General features: G+C 53.2%; 1 protein-coding gene and 1 non-coding gene across 5 annotated transcripts; one reads left to right on the forward strand and one right to left on the reverse strand.

Annotated features, from left to right (window-relative positions):
• Positions 1-1,985: 1,985 nt before the first annotated feature.
• PIANP (PILR alpha associated neural protein) lies at positions 1,986-10,437 on the reverse strand. Of its 4 annotated transcripts, none has more exons than XM_016922853.4 (6): positions 10,236-10,326; positions 7,672-7,731; positions 6,914-7,419; positions 6,068-6,149; positions 5,041-5,262; positions 1,986-2,061 (listed from the first exon to the last, which is right to left on the reverse strand). In XM_016922853.4, the coding sequence occupies exons 2-6, from the start codon at positions 7,686-7,688 to the stop codon at positions 2,040-2,042; spliced, it is 849 nt and encodes a 282-aa protein (XP_016778342.1). In that variant the 5' UTR covers positions 7,689-7,731; positions 10,236-10,326; the 3' UTR covers positions 1,986-2,039. The 4 variants fall into 4 exon arrangements, with proteins under 4 accessions (XP_016778342.1, XP_016778341.1, XP_016778343.1 ...); XM_016922852.3 differs by lacking the exon at positions 1,986-2,061 and adding an exon at positions 3,402-4,668 and having other exon boundaries at positions 10,236-10,437; XM_016922854.3 differs by lacking the exons at positions 1,986-2,061; positions 10,236-10,326 and adding exons at positions 3,402-4,668; positions 9,759-10,039.
• Positions 10,438-19,069: 8,632 nt separating this feature from the next.
• On the forward strand, positions 19,070-19,172 carry LOC112205109 (U6 spliceosomal RNA). Its single transcript, XR_002938968.1, has one exon. It is a non-coding gene; the product is annotated as a U6 spliceosomal RNA (small nuclear RNA).
• Positions 19,173-20,640: the final 1,468 nt, after the last annotated feature.

Raw genomic sequence — 20,640 nt, forward strand, 5'->3', positions numbered from 1 at the left:
TATTGATATTTTAACTATTTCATACATGTGATTCCCCAGCAAGATTGTCAGCTCCTCATGGAAGGAAATACGTTGCTTTGCTGAGCATATAGTAAATGCTGAATATGTTGTTTGAACAAGTGAATGCTGTTACAAGCGTGCACCCCGACCTGGCCAGAATCCCCCTGGGCTCAGCTCTAAGCAGAACTGAGGTCTCTCCTACTAATGGTAAGAGCCTCTGGCTGAGAAAAATAACTTTTTTTTTTTTTTAAAGACAGAGTGTCACCCTGTTGCCCAGGCTGGAGTGCATTGGCGCCATCTCGGCTCACTGCAACCTCTGCCTCCTGGGTTCAAGCGATTCTCCTGCCTCAGCCTCCCTAGCAGCTGGGATGACAGTCGCCCGCCACCACACCGGGCTAATTTTTTGTATCTTTAGTGGAGTCGGGGTTTCACCATGTTGGCCAGGCTGGTCTCGAACTCCTGACCTCAACTGATCCACCTGTCTCAGCCTCCCAAAGTGCTGGGATTACAGGCGTGAGCCACCACGCCCAGCAAAAAATAACTTTAACAGAAATAATTATAATGCTCATTTTACAGATAATGAAAATAAGCCTGTAAAGGATTAAGTGATTTTTTTCCCCCAAGGTCAAAGCAAGAAAGTAACAAAGTACACCTTTAAATATTTAAATAGATGATGCATTTCATTGTAATTGTAGTTTGTATCTTTTTTAAAGTGTCTGTTCCCTTTATCACATTTTTGGGCTCAGCACTCAGTCTCTGTTGACTGAGTAGCAACAGTTGGCAGAGTAAGGATTTTAAGGGCTCATATGTGACCAGACCTATTGCTGTGTGGGTTAGAGATTGCTGATTCAAGAAACCTTGACATCAGGGGCTGGTATTGAAAGGTGGGAACAGGAAATAGTAATAATAGCTGTACGTTCTGGTTCTCCTCCTGCTCTTTTCCTATTTACGTTAACTGGGCACTTCCTGGGTCTCAGTGTCTCCGTCAGCCCTATTCCTGCCCTTGCTATAAGAAGGAAGTTTCCCAGCTACTTGGGAGGTTGAGGCAGGAGAATCACTTGAACCTGGGAGGCGAAGGTTGTGGTGAGCCAAGATTGTGCCATTGCACTCCAGCCTGGGCAACAAGAACTAAACTCCATCTCAAGAAAAAAAAAAAGAAGTTTCAAGTGCTTTGAACTCCTTAGGGAAAAGCTTTAGAACAATAAATGTGGGGCGTAGGGGGAGGAGGGCTGTTAATTTTAGCCTGGGGTTCTCCAGCTGGCATACTGTTTCCATCTTGAATCACTTCCACACCCTAAGCTGTGCCTGGGAGATCCCTCCCTCCTCCTGGGGGCTTCCCCATTCCCTGGTTTGGTCTAAGCCACAGTGGCAAGCATTCCAGAAAAATGCTAAGAGAAGCCTGGCTGAGTCATTTGATGCACAGCTCAGGAGGCAAAGAAAGGATGGTGATGAGACGCTGGTTCCAGTGGTGGCTGTGATGTATGACCTCGAAGAACCTTCCAGTTCCCAAAAGGACAGCATGGCCATTGTTTTTTTCTTGGCTAGTGACTCTGCTGCAGCTTTCTGAGGACCTCTCAAAGCCCCACAGTCTCTGTTTCAACTACAGGAGAGAAAAGTTAGGGTTTGCTCCCCAGGGCCTTATGACTCTTCATGGCTAACATGACAGTGCAATATCATTTGGGAGAATTTTTTTAGTACAGTTCAGAGTCTGGAACAGTCTCCTTCCTCCTCTGTCTTTCCTGCCATCTGACTTTCCATGGGGAAAGGAGGACATTTAGGGAGAGGGAACAGGTGAGGATTTCCAATATCTTGCTGTTGTATTTTAATTTATTTAAATTTAGAGAAACAGCGGTCTAATCAGGCAGTAATTAATTCCCTCTTCATTAGGGGCCTTCATGTGTGCCTTTTGCATATGGATGAGCCACGGGTCACACTGTCCCTTTGAAGAGAGATCCTTGCTGAAGGTGAGAGCCCAGTGTGCTCTCCGGCACTTGAGCTCCTTCCCCTTCTGTGCCAATGCTTCTCTTTTCTCCCCACCCTCACCTGACAAGGACTAGATTCCTGTGGGGAAAGAAGGAAAGGTTAATGAAGCTTCCTATCCCACCCTCCTTGGATCTGGATCCCTCCCTCACGGCCCACAGTGTATACCATCCATGCCTCATCCTGTACCCTCAGGTTTTATCCAGCCTGCTCTCCCATCAGCCACCTGCTGGGATATCTTCATGCCCCCAATGAGTTGACTCCTCAGAAGCTTGTTTGCCTGGCACCTCTGCTTTGAGTTGGTTCATCAATCCTTGGCCCAGCTCTGCTTCTTTCCCCTGTAGCAGTCCTTTTCTTAGGGAGTGTGACGCCCTGAATGCACACACTGCTCTAGTCCTGAGAAATACGCTGCCTCTTCCTGGCACTCACCATTATGTGCTGCACAGGCTCAGCCACACTTCCCTCAGCTCACAGTAAAGCTCCCAACACCTAAAGCACACACCTACCAACACACAGACATTCCTAACCTAGCTTGAAAGATAAATGCATGGGGGCATATCCAGTCCAGGGCAGCCCAGGCCACCCTTTTGTACACTACATCATCCCTATCCTCCCTGGGGCCACTGCATTTCCAGGGAGCAAGTGGGGCACAGACTGGGGGAGGGGGGATAGATGGGACCTGGGTGGTTACCATAGCAATAGAACCTAGCAACAGCTGAGAGGCTGATGTGTGGGTTTTCACAGGGCTGTTACAAGAGCCAAACCTAGAATTGGGGACTGAGAGGTGACTGATCCCAGCTGGGCAGCCTGCATTCCCTCCCCAAACACACCCCTTGATCCCACCCCCACACCCCTGCAGTGCCTCTCTCTGAGAGGGCAGAGTAGGGAAAGCTAATGAGTTAACTACAGGGCTTCTGATTCTGCACAGCTTTTGGGGGGCAGCTGTGGGTGGGGGCAGGTTAGGGAGCAAAGCTGAAAATAAACCAAGCAGGGCAGCTTCTTTTGGATGGCTGGCTCCCTCTCATCTTTTCTCCATTGCTCCATTTTTCTCTTCTCCTTTCCCCCTTCTCCCTCCGTCTGTCTTATCAGGTCTCTCTTCCGCCTTGATCCACCTCCTATCCTTCCATGTAATTTTCCTTTTCTTCTGTCTCCCTTTTTTTGGTCTCTCTTGACCCTCCCTGGAAAGGAATAAGTGAGCCACGATTTCTATTCTAGTTTCTCTCTTGTACCACTGCTCGTCAGGATGGCTCCCTTCCATTTTGTCCCAAGTTAAAGCCCCAGTTGGCCCCCAGCTCCAGGTCAGAGGAGGGCAGGTGACTTAGGTCTAGAGGGGGTCCCCACCTCATCCTGTGCCTCCTCCTAGCTGCCCACCCCTCTCCTCCTCTCTACGGGGGTCAGAAGGCAGAACGAGGGGACTCGAGTATCTTGCAAAGGCTTTATTTGAAAATTTTGAAACTTACATCCCACAGTAATTCAAGATGATCACCACAAGAAGAAGAAAGAGATAATACAAAAATATATATCACAGCCTAGGAGCCAGGGAAGAAGGGAAGGAGGAAGGTGGAAAAACCAGTGAGAAGGAGGGAAGAACCTGAGGAGGGGGAAAGGGCAGGGAAGCAAAAGGAAGGAGAGTGGAAGGAAGGAGGGAGGAAAGGAGGGGACAGGAGGGAGTCCGGGAAGGGAAGGGTAGACTTGGAGGCAGAGCTCCCGATGGCCTTGAACCAGCTGACTCCGGTCCCTGGCAGCCTAGGTGGAGTTAGGGAGGCCCAAAGGGAGGCTGGGAAGGGAGGACTGGCTCAGGGGGCTCTGAAGTCCAGAGAATGGCACACACACACACAGCCAGGACAGACAAGACAAAAGGGACTGTAGGAGAAAGGGAAGGGCAAATGGGAGTCCCTTTCTCATGTAGTGCAGCAGGCGACTCCCCAAAACCCATCTGTCAGAAAACAGATTTTAGCAGTGGGCTGGGGGTGAAGTCTGGGGCCTCACTACCCCATTCCCAAGGGGGAGCCCTCAGGGTGATGCCGGCATCCTTGGAGTAGGATGGGGAGACAGAGAAACAAATGGTGTGGAATGGGACGAGACCGTGACCGACGAGGGCCCAAGGAGCCCCCAGCTCACCTCCCACCCACCTCTGGAGCAGCACGCAGGGGCTGCGGAAACGAGGTGGGTGGGTGTTCATGAGGGAGAGAGTGAGCACGCCGCACACCACCACAACATCAGGCCGGGAAACGCACATGAGAGGTAAAGTGTGCAGGAAACGCTGACCACTGAGTGAGCTGAGCACGGAATGTAGGAAGGAGAGAGTGCAAATGTGAGACGAGAGAACATGAGAGTCAGCTGAGCGGAGCGGTATGGACGGGGAGAGGGTGCAGGAGCGTGTGCAAATGGCCTGTGAAGGTGGAGGTGAGTGTGCAAGGCTTTCATGTGAGTGCACAAGGGTGGGGACAGGGACCCGAAGTCACAGATATGTGAGGCCCCCACCTGCAGGAGGGCGAGCAGATAGGATTGCCCGTGGGGCTGGGGAGTGTTCCGGGGTGGTGTGCAAGGGCAGGAGCCAGGAGCCCCTGTGGCCCCAGCTCCCCACAGCTGCCCCACCCTCAGTGGGACGGGGGCTGTGCCGGCCCCTTGGCCTCCTGCTTGGCTGCACCCCAACATTGGGGGCATCACAGATTCACCAGGGGAATCCTGAGAGGAAGAGGGAAAGGGCACAGTCAGGAACCAAGGGGTAGGCCAGAATAGAAGGGGAAGTTCAAGACAAAGAGGGGGAATCAAGGTTAAGAGGGCAGAGTTGTCTTAGACAAGGTGGCATGAGAAAAAACCAAAGAGGGCAGAGTTGGAGTTATGGGCAGCAGAGAATAGGACACAGATCCTGAGAGACTGGGAGAAGGAAGGGTGCCTCCCAGAGAGGAGCTGGTCCAGCCCCCTTGGGAGGGCCAGGGGCTATGGGAGGCCACGCCTGCCTCCTCACTACCCATCCAGAGGGCACCCCCACCCCAGCTCTGAAGACCTAAGTTGCCTTCCCTCTTTGCCCTCCCATCCCATTGCCCCTGCCCTCACCGGTTCAACTGGAAGGCTGGAGCCCCCTTGGGGTGGGGCATCCCAGGCCGGGGTCCCCCTCGGGGCTCCTCATGGTCAGGGGTGGGGGTAGGCGAGTCCCCGAAGGCCCCCAGCACAGTGACTCCGGCCGGGGACAGGTCTGTCAGTGGCTGCTGGCTCTCCTCCTGCCTCAGGGCACCTTGCTGCCCTGAGGGTCTGCGTCGCTTCTGGCTGCGGTCCCAGCTGGGGTACCAGAGGGAAAGAGGTTCTCTTGCACGCTCAAGTAGCCCCCATCCTGGGCCTGCACCAGTGGTCACCCCCAGCCTTGCCCAGTCACTCCCAACATCTTACAGCAGAGAAACTGGCCTTTAACAGTTCTCTCTACTAAATCCCCTGGGACTCTGTGCCCATAAAGCCACTTCCCCTGCCCTCTAGGGGAGCTTGGTAATCTAAACCTCCTTACCCTCCAAACCTGATCCAGATCGACAAAATTAATATCCCCTCCCCACCACCACAATGTCCTCTCCCCTACATGCCCAGAAGAGTCATTTCTGTCTTCAGCAGACAACTGGCAGGTTTAGTTCTAGTTCAAAGCAAGCTGATGACTTGGACACCTGAGTCTAATGATTCTCTCAGTAAAGTGTGAAGGACTGAGTGATCCATTATTAAATGTGTGCAAAGAAAGCTCCAGGTTTTCTTGCTCCCCCCAGGCAACCCTAAGAAGGGCTCTGCAGACTGGGTCAGCTTTCTCTGTCTTGGAGGAAGTAGGGGCAGGGGAGGCCCACCAAAGCCCCCAATGCACAGGAATAATTCCCCTGCCCTCCCTTATCCTTGTATTTCCCTGGGAGACAGAATCTGCCCTGATTTCTCACCGTCTTCCCCCAGCCAAATCCTTAATTATCTTTTCCCAAGGTCTTGCCTTCATGCCTTCATCCAGCATTTCCCACCCACCCCCCAGCAAAACTGCTGCCACTGCCCCTCGTGGTTAGAGCCTCGACTGCCAAACATTCCGTCCCCATCCACCAGCACCTTCCTCCTCCCAGCTTACCAGAACTTGAAGATGATGCCAGTGGCCACGAGAACAATGATGATGGAGATGGTAATTGTGACATAGAGCTGGGGGTCCACACCTGATTGGGGTGGGAAGAAAGTTTTAGGGAGCCCCGAGGTGGTAGGAGCCAAGAGGGGCTGGGGGCTGGGCTGTGGGCTCTGTTGGCTGGAGTGGCATTGCTGTGTGGATCCACACTGCCGGCTCTGTCTGCCCCTCTGGAGCCTCACTCTTTATTATCACCAGCATTCCCCTGAGTTTTCAGCTCTTTTCCTCCACTTTCCCAAATGTATTTCACCAAATCTTATGTGTATATGTGATGAGGATGAGGCCCCATGATCAGAGAGAACCTATCACTATGCCTGGAAACTAAGGGGTGGAGATGTCCTAGTCTCTGCCGTGGCCCAACTCCCAAACCCACAGGCCCTGTTCCTCCATCAGCACTCCCTGAGCCAAGACATCTCCCGGGTAGTGCCCTTCATTCATGGCATTCTCTGCCCAGAATACTCTCACTCTCTTTTCAAGGGCCAGCTCAAATGTCAGTTCTCTGAAGGTGTCCTGATCCCCAAGCAGGAGGAGACTCTCACTTCTCTTTTTTTGTAAATCATGCTGCACATGCCTCTATTAAAGCATTTATTACGATGACTCCTCTCCAAGTCCTTTCATGTCTGTCTGCTCCAGTGGACCTGAACTCCTAGAGGGTGTCTTTATCTCTGCATCCTGTGCCAGTATAGTGCCTGACACATTTGTTGAAGGAGCTAACAGACAAGGCCTCTATTTCTGCCCCTTGGTGTCTTCACCCAGCCTCCCCATCCGTCATATCCCTCCCCAGCCTTTCCCACTCACCTTCCCCACGGCCCCCGAACAGGAATGGCCGCAGGGTGGCAGGTGCCTCTCCAAGGATAAGCCCATCTCCATCACCTCGCATGGAGTCTGAGTTGGGGTGTGGGGTTGCGAGCCCATGAGGGGCTGCAAAACCATAGTCCAGAAATCCGGGATTGGCAGAGTTGGGGTCCCCTCCATCCTCTCGAGACACGGTGGGACCCCACACGATAGCCCAGGGGTACTGGGATGAGGGCGGCCCCTCCTCAAAGCCTGATGGGGTGGCTGGGGGTGCAGTGCCAGGCAGGACTTGCCGACGTGATCTTGGGACCCGAGGAGATCGGCTTGGTGGAGGTGCTCGCTCCCACACGCACACATGACGTGGGGCCGAGGGGCCTCCCCTGGCACATGGGGGGCGGGCTGGGGCTGGTGGGGTTCGAGGGGAGGATGAAGAGCCCTGAGCAGGCGGTGGGAGGGGCAGCAACAGCAGTGGCCAGAGAGGGAGGAGGTGGGACAGCAGCAGCGCAGGCCTGCAAGAAGGGAGAGAGCGTAGCTGAGACACAGGCCTACTGTGGGCCTATGTGAGGGAGGGACAGGTTCACACCAGAAACCTCCAGGTTTCCCTGTGAAAGCAGGTGGGCCTTGGGAAGACTCGCCTCATTTCCCATCTTCCAAAGGAGGATGGCCCTCAGGATGGGAAGGCTCTGGATGGGTCTAGGAAGGAAGGAGTCATGACCCCAGGGAATGTGGTCTCCAGGCTCCCTCTGCTGGGCCAAACTTACCACATCCTGGACTCCATGTCTGAGGTCTTCCTCAGCTGTGACCCAGATTTTCAGCCTTTACTGGGAGAAAAAGGGGGCCGTCACACCCCAGCCCTGCCCTGTGTACTTCCCCAGCTAATTCATCCACCAATTCTACCCGCATCTGCCCTCCCAGGCCGCCCAGCTGCCAGCTATGCGGCTGCACCCAGGATTCACTGCTTCTTAGCATCCTTTTGGGGGAAAAACTCCAGCGTGGTTGCCTGACCAGACCCCAGCCCCATCTACAACTTCTCAGGTCCCTGTTACCTCTCCACCCCAGGGTCTACTCTGGCTTCTCTGATTTCCCTTCTTCTCACTTCCTCTGCCCACAGCTCCAGGCTTTTCTTGGATCTTAATTTAGAGCCAAGAACCTTGTGATTCCTTGAGCACCTACCGCTAGGGAGGGAGTCTGAGGGTAGGGGGAGGGATGGGGAAGTCAATCTGAGCAAGCCAGTGAGTGTGTGTACGTGCAGGGGGGCCCTTCCAGCCCTCCCAGCCCTCCCACCCCTCTGGCAGTGCCAGGCATTTGTCTTATGATTAGCCCCAGGAGTCTGCATCTTCAGGAGAAAGGAATGAAGAGCTGGAGGGATGGAAAGAAAGAGACAGAAAGAGGTGAGTGGGAGAAAAACTACAGAATATAATTTTTGCTCTTAATGTTTAATCATCCAAGTGCATAGGTGCCCTCTGAAGGGAGGTGGAGTCAGGAAGAAACCACCCCCTCAAATGTGGCTCTCCTGGGTAAAGAATCCTGGGAAAATCGGGATGGTTGGTTTTGAAAGAGAAAGGGTGTGTTCTCAGAGCTGAGGGTGGTGGATCCAGGAGGGGCAGGCTCCCCAGAGGGAGTGAAGATAGGATACCTGGTTCCCTGTGGATTCTGGGTCTAAATCTGCCCAATGGGCCAGAGGCAGTGGCTCACGCCTGTAATCCTAGCACTTTGGGAAGCCAAGGCGGGTGGATCACCTGAGATCAGGAGTTCGAGACCAGCTTGGCCAACATAGTGAAACCCCGTGTCTACTAAAAATACAAAAATTAGCCGGGGGTAGTGGTGGGTGCCTGCAATCCCAGCTATTCAGAGGGCTGAGGCAGAAGAATCCCTTGAACCTGGGAGGCGGAGGTTGCAGTGAGCTGAGATCACACCATTGCACTCCAGTCTGGGCAACAAGAGCGAGACTCCGACTCAAAAAATAAAATAAATAAATCTGCCCATTGAATCTTCCCAGAGAACAACAAGGGAACAAGATGGGAAAGTCACGGGAAGGGAGTGGGGAAGTAGGCAGTGGGAGAGATGGGAAGGGGTGAAGGGCTGGGAGATGGAAGGCTAGTTAAGAGTGAGAGAGGAGAAATGTGAAGAGGAAGCTGGCCTGGAGTGCAGGGTGAGAGAGAGCAGGCAGTCCTGAAAAAGAGAGAACTGGGAAGAGAGGAGGAGAGTGGGTACAGAAGACCCGAACTGTGGAGGATGCTGAAGGGAGGAAAGGATGAGAGAAAAGGTCAGGGAGGGGAAACGGAGAGGATGAAGGGGTCACAGGTGCAGGGGAAGAAGGGGCAGGAGGAGAAGGAGAGAGCGGTCCAGGCAGGACAGCCAGAGGAGTGGAGAGTAAGGGGATGGGAGAAAAGGGGGGAAAGCCCAGGATAGGGAGAAAGGAAGTGGGGAAGGAGAGAACATAAATGCTTAAGGAAAAATGACACGAGGAACGGGCTGGGAAGCAGAGGCGGGAGCAGCAAAGATGGAGGAGTTCGGAATTGCTCCCCCAAATGTAAAGGGATGTGGAGATACCGAAAGACATAGGGATGGGGGCATGGTGGGAAGAAGGGAGAGAGAGGGGAAAGGAAGAAAGCTAGAGGGAGGGAGCGAGGCGTGTAGAGCGAACCAGTGAAGCGGAGAAGGGCTCCCAGGGCGCATCTGTGGCCAGCTGACTCTAGGACTATCGCCCCTCCGCCTGTGCATCCCCACCCCCAGCCAGCGCCAACCCAGTCCCTGGGCCCCGCACAGCTTCAGCCGCCCCCTCCAGGAAGCCCGCAGTCCCCGGGCTGGCGCGCCACCCCCACCCCTCTCCCAGCTTCTCACCGACCTGTTGTGCGCAGGAGACGAGCTGGGGGTGGGGCAGGAGCCTCGGGGTGCGGGAGCCGGGCCCCAGCCCCAGCGTGGCCCCCATCCCACCCATCCCGCAGGCCCGCACTCCCCGCACAGGGCTGGAGAGCGGCGAGAGTGGGGGGAGACGAGGAAAAGGAGGTCGGCGAAGGGACTCCGAGGCAGGGAGCGCCGAGAGCGGACTGGGGACCCGAAGCAGGAGACTGCGCGGAGCCGCCCGCCGAGCCGAGGCGGGATGGAGGCAGCCGCGGGGACGGGGACGGCTGCGCCAGGGAGGGCGGGAGCGAGCCAGGACCGCGGAGATGGAGAGCCCTTCGGGGAAGGGGCGCTGGGAGGCTGGAGGCCTTGTCCCGGGCGAGGGACCGCGTCGGGAGGGGCAGGGGGCGAAGGGCGCGGAGCCGGGAAGGGCAGGGCCGGGCTCCCCGCGGGTGGGGGCGTGGGGGTCCCTCTCACTCACCTGCATGCTTGGCGCGGCGGCGCGACGACTGCGGGCGCTCGGGACTGAGCGGGGCTGGGGGGTCGCAGGAGCGGGCGGGGTGCGGGGCATGGTGGGGAGGTTTGGCCCGCGGCAGGGCGCTGGAGCGGGTGGGGGGCGGGCGCCTGGGGCGCGGGGCGGCGGCGGTGGGAGATGCTCGCCTCGGCTTGGCTCGGCTCGGCTCGGCTGGGCTCGGCTGGGCTCGGCGCGGCGGCTGGGACCGCTCCGTCTCCGCCTCCCCCCCGCGCCGGAGGCCACGCACGGTTTAACCCTCCTGCTGCCGCGCTGCAGGAGTCAAGCCAGGCTATGTCCCAGGTGGAGGGCTGAAGAGGCTGGCGGGGTCCAGCGACCGTTCGCTTCCCTGGGTTCTGATGGCAGTCTCCCCACCTCCTTCACCCCAACTCCAGGGACACCCATGGTCGCCTCAGTCAGTTTCTGAGATTCTGAGTCACTCAATGCTCTGCATTCCCAACTTTGTTCTTTTGTATTGTGTTTTGTAGAGATGAGGTCTCGCTGTGTTGCCCAGCCTGGTCTCGAACGCCTGGGCTCAAGCGATCCTTCCCGCTCAGCTTCCCAGAGTGCTGGGATTACAGGCGTGAGTCACCACTGCCTGTCCCCCAACTTTGTTTTGCCCGCTGTGGAAAGTGTCTGAGGTCAAGGCTGGGGGCAAGGGGTGGAGGAAAGGACTGGGGAGGAAGGACCTTGCACCATCTTTGGATTATCCCCACAGCTTGATCCCCTATTTCACTCTGGCCCTGCTACCATGCATTAAGTGGATCACGTCGAAATTCCTGGGCTTTTCCAGCACTGGAATACCTAGACTCCGTGCTGTAACTTACAAGACCCTATATAACCTGGCTCCTAGGTGGCTCTCTGATTGCCTTTCCTAAAGATTTCTATGCTTCAGCCACATGGGACCTGGTGGATTTCCTGGTTGGAGACAGGTTTAACCTGCCTCAGGGCCTTTGCACTTGCTGTTCCCTCAGTGATACATTTCCCTGGCTTTTCACAATGACTTACTGTTTTCATTCCAGTCTCACTTAGATCCAACGCCTTCTGGGAGGCCTTCCCTAATGTCTCTATCAAAAGTAGCCTCTCCTGCCCCTTCTCCCACCACCTGGACCCCATCCCTCTCTACCACACTACGCTGTTTTTCCTCAGGGCACTTCCAGGACACCACACTCTCCTCATTTCCCTCCAACCTCACTGACTGTTCTTAGTCTTCCTCAGGTGACCTCTAAATGTTGGAGCCTCCTAGGGCTTAGTCCTTGGCCATTCTCTCTTTCCACATTCTCTGTCCAGTGATCTCATCCGGTCCCAGGGCTTAAATACTATGTAAATGTCAGTGAGTCCTAAATTTATATCCAGAGCGCCAGACTCATTTATCCGACAGCCTACTTGACATCTCCACTTGGATGTCTAATAGCCATGCAAAGCTAACTCGACTAAAATAGATGTCTTGAATTCCCCCACCCCCAATCCATTTTTCTCCCAGTGATCCCCATCCTGAGGCTTGACAACTACTAGTTGTTCAGGCTAAAAATCTAGGAAACATCCCTCTCTTCCCCTTTTTTTCACTGATTCTCTCCCTGTATCTAATTCACCAACAAGTCCTGTGGGCTCTGCGTCCAAAATATATCCCGAATTCATCTCCTTCTATCTTTATTGCTATAGTCTTGGTCTAAGCCATCATGTCTCATCCAGATTATCAGAATAGCTTCCTCACTGGTCCCTGCTTCTGCCCTTGTCTTTACAAACTAGTTTTTCCAATATTGATAATATTATAAAAATCAAAACCATGTCATGCTCTTCCCTGCTTAAAATATTCGAGTGGTTTTTCATTACGCTTGGAATAAATCTGAACTCCTTGTAAGGAGAAGCCCACCAGCCTGTACCCACCTCATGCACAGTGCTCCTGCTGGATCAGACTACTTGCTGTTCTGTAACATCAGAAGTCATTCTCTTAGCATCCCTGCACTTTTTTTTTTTTTCTCGAGACAGTGTGTCTCTCTGTTGCCCAGGCTGGAGTGCAATGGCACGATCTCAGTTTACTGCAACCTCCGCCTCCCAGGGTCAAGCAATTCTCCTGCCTCAGCTTCCCAAGTAGCTAGCGTGTGCATGCAGGGGGGCCCTTCCAGCCTTCCCAGCCCTCCCACCCCTCTGGCAGTGCCCACTACTGCCCTGCTAATTTTTGTATTTTTTGTAGAGACAGGGTTTCACCATGTTGGCCAGGCTGGTCTTGAACTCCTGACCTCAAATGATCCACCAGCCTTGGCCTCACGAAGTTCTGAGATTACAGGCGTGAGCCACGGCGCCCGGCCCCTCCACTTTTGATTCCCTCTTCCTGGAATGTTTTTCCACCCCTCTCCCCATCTTCACCTGGTTGGCTCCTTCATCCCTGCTCAAAATCTAAAGTGGCCCCCACTCTGTTACCTCATTATGTTTCATTGTCTTTCCAACTCATCACTTTCTATTTATTTATTTATGTATTGAGATGGAGTTTTGCTCTCGCAGCCCAGGCTGGAGTGCGATGGTGCGATCTTGGCTCACCGCAACCTCTGCCTCCCAGGTTCAAGCGATTCTCCTGCCTCAGCCTCCCAAATAGCTGGGATTACAGGCGCACACCACCACGCCTGGCTAATTTTTGTAATTTTAGTGGAGACGGGGTTTCACCATGTTGGCCAGGCTGGTCTCGAACTCCTGACCTCAGGTGATCCTCCCACCTCGGCCTCCCAAAGTGCTGGGATTACAGGCGTGAGCCGCCACGCCTGGCCCGACTCATCACTTTCTGAAATGATCATATATGTGTTTACTATTTACTGTCTGCTCTCTCCTGCCCCCCTATACATTAGAGAGCCAAGATCTTATTTGTCTTGTTTACCGTGTATCCCGACTCCTACTGCAGTGCCTTGGAATGTAGTAGATGCTCAACATGTACCACTTAATGAACTTCTTCTGGGACCCCTGCCCACTCTGAACTCTTAATTCTCTCCTCTGCTGTCCTCCAGCCGTTCCTCTCTAGCTGCCTGCTCCCTACTGATCTCTGCCCTACGCCAAATGCTTCATGTTGAGCCCTTGCTCATGTCCACACCCCTTCAGATCCTCCTCCTTCATTTGCTGCATTGTGACCCGTCGTCAGCCTGGCGCTCCTGCCTCGTGAAAGGAAGGAAGCCTGCTGTTCTGACGAGCATCTGCAGCAGCTGCCCTCTTGCTTGCGTGTCCCTGACAGCCCTTCATTTGAGGTCAGAACAGCAGTGAGTGAGCCGTCCTCCTAGTGTCTCCCAGTGGTGGGGGAAAGACAAGGCACACTGGATGTGAACCCGGCCAAGGGGCCATGTGAGTCAGGTGCGCAACTCCTGCCACCTCCTGGGCCCCTTAAGCCCCAGAGCATCCTGAGGATATGCTCCAGGTGAATTCATGTCACTGGCATGGACCAAGTTTATCAAGTGAATATTCATGTTCAGTGTAAGTGCCTTTGACACTGAGGACCTTGGGTCATTAATTATTTCTATTATTCTTGATTCATTCATTCTTTCCACATTTTTTTTTTTTTTTTTGAAACAGGGTCTCACTCTGTCACCCAGGCTGGAGTGTAGTGGCACAATCATGGCTCACTGCAGCCTTGACCTCCTGGCTCAAGCAATCCTCCCACCTCAGCCCCCAAGTATCTGGGACTACATGTGTGTGCCACCATGCCAGGCTAATTTGTGGTGGTTGTTGTTTTTTTTTTGTTTTTTGTTTTTGTTTTTTTTTTTGGCAGAGATGAGATTTTGCCACGTTGTCCAGGCTGGTCATACAAATATGGTCATTTAAATGGTGTGACACGCCAGGTACCGTGCCATGGCTGGGGATACAGTGGAGAGCAAGAATGAAGTCATCACTGTCTTGGTGGAGCTTACAGTCTGGTAGGGAGACAGTGCAGTGATAAATGTGACTTCAGATGAATTTGAGGACCTACCCACACTCTACAGTCTCTATACAGTCTCTATACATCCTTGTCCTGTTTCTGGCTCTGCTGGTATCTTCATCACTATCTCTGGGCTCATTTTTAATTAATTTATTTATTTTCAGAGATGGGGTTTCGCCGTGTTGGCCAGGCTGGTCTCGAACTCTTGAGCTCAAGCAATCCTCCCACCTTGGCTTCCCAAAGTGTTGGAATTACAGGCGTGAGCCACCGTGACTGGGCTCATTTAGGGTGAATTTCTGTTTTCTGTCCTCAAATATCCAATATTCTTCTTCTGAACCCTTCTCTCTCTCAGCTGATGATCTTGCTTGCTGCTTTTCTGAGAAAATAGAAACAAGCAGGAGAAAACTTCCCCACTCCCACCAGCACACCCTTAGCCCCACTGCACCTACTGTGGGGAATCTCAAACCCTGCCACCCACCCAAAGTCATCACTCCTGCAAATGTCCCTCCCTCTCCTGCAGCATCACTCTCCTCCTGTCTACTTTTTTTTTTTTTTTGAGACAGAGTCTCGCTCTTTCGCCCAGGCTGGAGTGCAGTGGCGCTATCTCGGCTCACTGCAAGCTCCGCCTCCCGGGTTCACGCCATTCTCCTGCCTCAGCCTCCCGAGTAGCTGGGACTACAGGCGCCCACCACCGCGCCTGGCTAATTTTTTGTATTTTTAGTAGAGACGGGGTTTCACCGTGTTAGCCAGGATGGTCTCGATCTCCTGACCTCGTGATCCGCCCGCCTCGGCCTCCCAAAGTGCTGGGATTACAGGCGTGAGCCACTGCGCCCGGCCCTCCTCCTGTCTACTTGATCATTGCCAGCAGCACACAAACACGCTGTAATTACTCCCAGCTGAAAATATCCTCCTCAACTGGCTGTCCGGCCCCAGCCTCTGCCCTTCTCTGCTTCCCTTTACAGGAAAGCTTTCCAAGAAGATGCTCTCTATTCACCATCTCCTCTACTTCTCCAATTCTTTCTCTTTTGTATCAACTTAAATCTAAACTCTTTAACTTTTTTTTTTTTTTTTTTGGGACAGAGTCTCGCTCTGTCACCCAGACTGGAGTGGCCTCCCAAGTAGCTGGGACTACAGGTGCCTGCCACCACTCCCGGCTAATTTTTTGTATTTTTTAGTAGAGATGGGGTTTCACCGTGTTAGCCAGGATGGTCTGGATCTCCTGACCTCGTGGTCCGCCCACCTCGGTCTCCCAAAGTGCTGGGATTACAGGCATGAGCCACCGCGCCCAGCCTAAACTCTTTAACTTTTGTAATTTACTTTTTTTTCTTTTTGAGACAGGGTCTCACTGTGTCGCCCATGCTGGAGCGCAGTGGTGTGATCACAGTTCACTGCTGCTTGGAACTGCTGGGCTCAAGCACATCCTTCTGCCTTAGCCTCCAGAGTAGCCGGGACTACAGGTGTGCACCATCAGCCCAGCTAATTTTTAAATTATTATTTTATAGAGGTGGGGGGGTCTCACTACGTTGTCTAGGCTGGTCTCCCCAACTCCTGGCCTCAACTCAACACCTTAGCCTCTTTTTTTTTTTTTTTTTTTTTTTTGAGACAGAGTCTCACTCTGCTGCCAGGCTGGAGTGCAGTGGCGCGATCTTGGCTCACTGCAATCTCTGCCTCCTGGGTTCAAGCAATTCTCCTGCCTCAGCCTCCCGAGTATCTGGGATTACAGGCGCATGCCATCACGCCTGGCTAATTTTTGTATTTTTTGTAGAGAAGGTTTCACCATGTTGGCCAGGATGGTCTCGATCTCATGACCTCATGATCCACCCGCCTCGGCCTCCCAAAGTTCTGGGATTACAGGCGTGATCCACCTCACCTGGCCTAACACCTTAGCCTCTCAAAGTGCTAGGATTACAGGCATGAGCCACAGCTCCTAGCCCCTGTTTTTATTTTTATTTATTTATTTTTATTTTTTTGAGATATAGTCTTGCTCTGTTGCCCAGGCTGGAGTGCAGTGGCATGATCTCAGCTCACTGCAACCTCCACCTCCCAGGTTCAAGCAATTATCCTGCCTCAGCCTCCCAAGTAGCTGGGACTACAGGCGCAAGCCACCCGTCCGGCTAATTTTTGTATTTTTAGTAGAGATGGGGTTTCTCCATGTTGGTCAGGCTGGTCTGAAACTCCTGACTTCAGGCGATCCACCCATCTCGGCCTCCCAAAGTGTTGGGATTACAGGTGTGAGCCACTGCGCCTGGCCTATTTTATTTTATTTTGAGACAGTTTCGCTGTTGTCGCCCAGACTGAAGTGCAGTGGCGCTATCTCTGCTTACTGCAAACTCCGCCTCCTGGGTTCAAGTGATTCTCCTTCCTCAGCCTCCCAAGTACCTGAGCTACAGGCGTGTGCCACTACACCCAGCTAATTTTTGTATTTTTAGTAGAGACAGGGTTTCACTATGTTGGCCAGGCTGTTCTTCAACTCCTGACTTCAGGTGATCCACCCGCCTCGGCCTCCCAAAGTGCTGGGATTACAGGTGTGAGCCACCATGCCTGGCTCCCTGTTTTTAAAATATAGTTTTCAGCTGGGCACAGTGGCTCACGCCTGTAATCCCAGCACTTTGGGAGGCCAAGGCGGGCGGATCAGGAGGTCAGGAGCTCGAGACCAGCCTGGCCAGTATGATGAAACCCCGTCTACTAAAAATACAAAAAGTAGCTGGGCGTAGTGGCGAGTGCTTGTAATCCCAGCTATTTGGGAGGCTGAAGCAGGAGAATCGCTTGAACCCAGGAAGCAGAGGTTGCAGTGAGCCAAGATTGTGCCACTGCATTCCAGCCTGGGTGACAGCGAGACTCCATCTGAAAACAAAAAATTTTTTTAGAAAAATTTTTAAAATAAAAATAGGCCAGACGCGGTGGCTCACACCTGTAATCCCAGCACTTTGGGAGAGTGAGGCAGGTGGATCATGAGGTCAGGAGATCGAGACCATCCTGGCTAACACGGTGAAACCCCGTCTCTACTAAAAATACAAAAAATTAGCCGGGCGTGGTGGCAAGCGCCTGTAATCCCAGCTACAGGAGTTTGAGGCAGGAGAATTGCTTGAACCCAGGAGGCGGAGGTTGCAGTGACCCGAGATTGCACCATTGCACTCCAGCCTGGGTGACAGAGCAAGACTCCATTACACACACACACACAAATAAATAAACAAATAAATAAATAAATAAAAATAAAAGAAAGTAAAAATGGACAGGCACGGTGGCTCACGCCTGTAAGTCCAGCACTTTAGGAGGCTGAGGCGGGTGAATCACCTGAGGTCAAGAGTTCGAGACCAGCCCAGCTAACGTGGGGAAACCCCGTCTCTACTAAAAATACAAAAAAAAAAAATTAGCTGGGCGTGGTGTTGGTCACCTGTAGTCCCTCTACTTGGGAGGCTGAGGCAGGAGAATCGCTTGAACCAGGGAGGTAGAGGTTGTAGTGAGCTGAGATCACAAGACTACACTCCAGACTGGGCGAGAGCAAGACTCCGTCTCAAAAAACAAAAACAAAAACAAAAAACTACTACTGCTAACTTTGGCAACACATACAAGAACATTGGAATTGAGAGGTGACAGCGTGCTGGCAGTCCTCAGAGCCCTCGCTTGATCTCGGCACCTCCTCTGCCTGGGCTCCCACTTTGGCGGCATTTGAGGAGCCCTTCAGCCCCCCACTGCACTGTGGGAGCCCCTTTCTGGGCTGGCCAAGGCTGGAGCCCACTCCCTCAGCTTGCAGGGAGGTGTGGAGGGAGAGGCATGAGCGAGCGGGAACCCGGGCTGCGTGGGCCAGCTGGAGTTCTGGGTGGGCGTGGGCTTGGCGGGCCCCGCACTCAGAGCAATGAGGGACTTAGCACCCGGGCCAGCAGCTGCGGAGGGCGTACTGGGTCCCCCAGCAGTGCCGGCCCACTGGCGATGCGCTTAATTTCTCACGGAGCCTTAGCTGCCTTCCCGCGGGGCAGGGCTCGGGACCTGCAACCCGCCATGCCTGAGCCTCCCACCCACTCCGTGGGTTCCTGTGCAGCCCGAGCCTCCCCAATGAGCGCCGCCCCCTGCTCCCTGGCGCCCAGTCCCATCGACCACTCAAGGGCTGAGGAGTGTGGGCGCAGGGCACTGGGACTGGCAGGCAGCTCCACCTGCAGCCGCAGCGTGAACTCCTCTAGGTGAAGCCAGCTGGGCTCCTGAGTCTGGTGGGGACGTGGAGAGTCTTTATGTGTAGCTCAGGGATTGTAAACACACCAATCAGCACCCTGTGTTTAGCTCAAGGTTTGTGAGTGCACCAATCGACACTCTGTATCTAGCTGCTCTGGTGGGGCCTTGGAGAACCTTTGTGTCCATATTCTATATCTAACTAATCTGATGGGGACGTGGAGAACCTTTGTATCTAGCTCAGGGATTGTAAATGCACCAATCAGCACCCTGTCAAAACAGGCCACTGGGCTCTACCAATCAGCAGGATGTGGGTGGGGCTGGATAAGAGAATAAAAGCAGGCTGCCCGAACTAGCATTGGCGACACGCTTTGGTCCCCTTCCTCGTTGTGGAAGCTTTGTTCTTTCACTCTGCAATGAATCTTGCTGCTGCTCAGTTTTTGGGTGTGCGCTGCTCTTATGAGCTTGAGCTGTAACACTCATTGCGAAGATCTGCAGCTTCTGTCCTGAACCCAGCCAGACCATGAACCTACCGGGAGGAACGAACAACTCCAGACGTGCCTTAAGAGCTGTGACACTCACCGTGAAGGTCTGTAGCTTCACTCCTGAGCCAGCAAGACCACGAACCCACGGGAAGGAAGAAACTCTGAACACATCTGAACATCAGAAGGCACAGACTCCAGACGCGCCACCTTTAGAGCTGTAACACTCACCACCAGGGTCCGCGGCTTCATTCTTGAAGTCAGTGAGACCAAGAACCCACCAATTCCGGACACAGAATGACACAGAGATTAGCATGGCTCCTCCACAAGGATGACACGCACCTTCACGAAGCATTCCATTTTTTCATAAATCAAAAAAATAAATTGCGCAGGCACAGTGGCTCACACTTGCAATCCCAGCACTTTGGGAGGCCAAGGTGGGTAGATCACTTGAGGTCAGAAGTTCGAGACTTAGCCTGGCCAGTATGGGGAAAACCCGTCTCTACTAACAATACAAAAATTAGTCAGGTATGGTGGTGGGTGCCTGTAATTCTAGCTATTTGGGAGGCTGAGGCAGGAGAATCGCTTGAACCTGGGAGGTGGAGGTTGCAGGGAGCCGAGATCGTGCCATTGCACTCCAGCCTGGGTGACGAGTGAAACTCTGGTGTTTTTTTATTTTTTTTTGTATTCCCAGCTTCTCAGGAGGCAGAAGTGGGAGAATCGCTTGAGCTCAGGAGTTTGAGGCTGCAGTAAGCTATGATTGCACCACTGCCCTCCAGGCTGGGAGAAAGAGCAAACACTGTCTCCAAAAATAAAAATTAGGCTGGGCACGGTGGTTCACGCCTGTAATCCCAACACTTAGGGAGGCCAAGGTGGGTGGATCACGAGGTCAGGAGTTTGAAACCAACCTGGCCAACATGGTGAAACCCCGTCTCTACTAAAAATACAAATATTAGCTGGGCATAGTGGCACGTGCTTGCAATCCCACCTATTCGAGAGGCTTAGGTAGGAGAATCACTTGAATCCAGGAAGCAGAGGTTGCAGTGAGCCGAGATTGTGCCACTGCATTCCAGCCTGGGTGACAGCGAGACTCCGTCTCAAAAAAAAATTTTTAAAAATAAGTAAAAGAAAATAAAAATGGATGGGTGTGGTGGCTCACACCTGTAATCCCAGCACTTTAGGAGGCCGAGGCAGGCGGATCACAAGGTCAGGAGTTCTAGACCAGCCTGCCTAACATGGTGAAACCCCATCTCTACTAAAAATACAAAAATTGTCCGGGTGTGGTGGCACGCACCTATAATCCCAGCTACTCAGGAGGCTGAGGCAGGATAATTGTTTGAACCTGGGAGGCAGAGGTTGCAGTGAGCCAAGATCGTGCCACTGCACTCTAGCCTGGGTGACAGAGCAAGACTCCATCTCGAAAATAAATAAATAAAAAATTTAAAAAAATTAGCCTGGGCAACATAGCCTCTATAAAATAATAATATCAAAAATTAGCTGGGCTGGTGGCACACGCCCCATAGTCCCAGCTACTCAGGTCAGGAGGCTGAGGCAGGAGGATTCCCATGAGCCTAGGAGTTCTAGGCAGCAGTGAACTATGATTTCAACACTGCACTCCCAGATAGGCGACAGAGCTAGACTCTATCTCTAAAAAATAACTGGCTGGGCATGGCGGCTTATACCTGTAATCCCAGGACTTTGGGAGGCTGAGGCAGAAGGATCATTTGAGCCCAGGAGTTCAAGATGGACCAGCCTGGGCAACAGAGGAGACTCTGTCTCTGCCAAAAAAAAAAAAAAAAAAATAGCCGCATGTGGTGGCACATGCCTGTGGTCC

Source organism: Pan troglodytes, chromosome 10 (genome assembly GCF_028858775.2).
Source record: "Pan troglodytes isolate AG18354 chromosome 10, NHGRI_mPanTro3-v2.0_pri, whole genome shotgun sequence".
Classification (NCBI taxonomy): Eukaryota; Metazoa; Chordata; class Mammalia; order Primates; family Hominidae; genus Pan; species Pan troglodytes.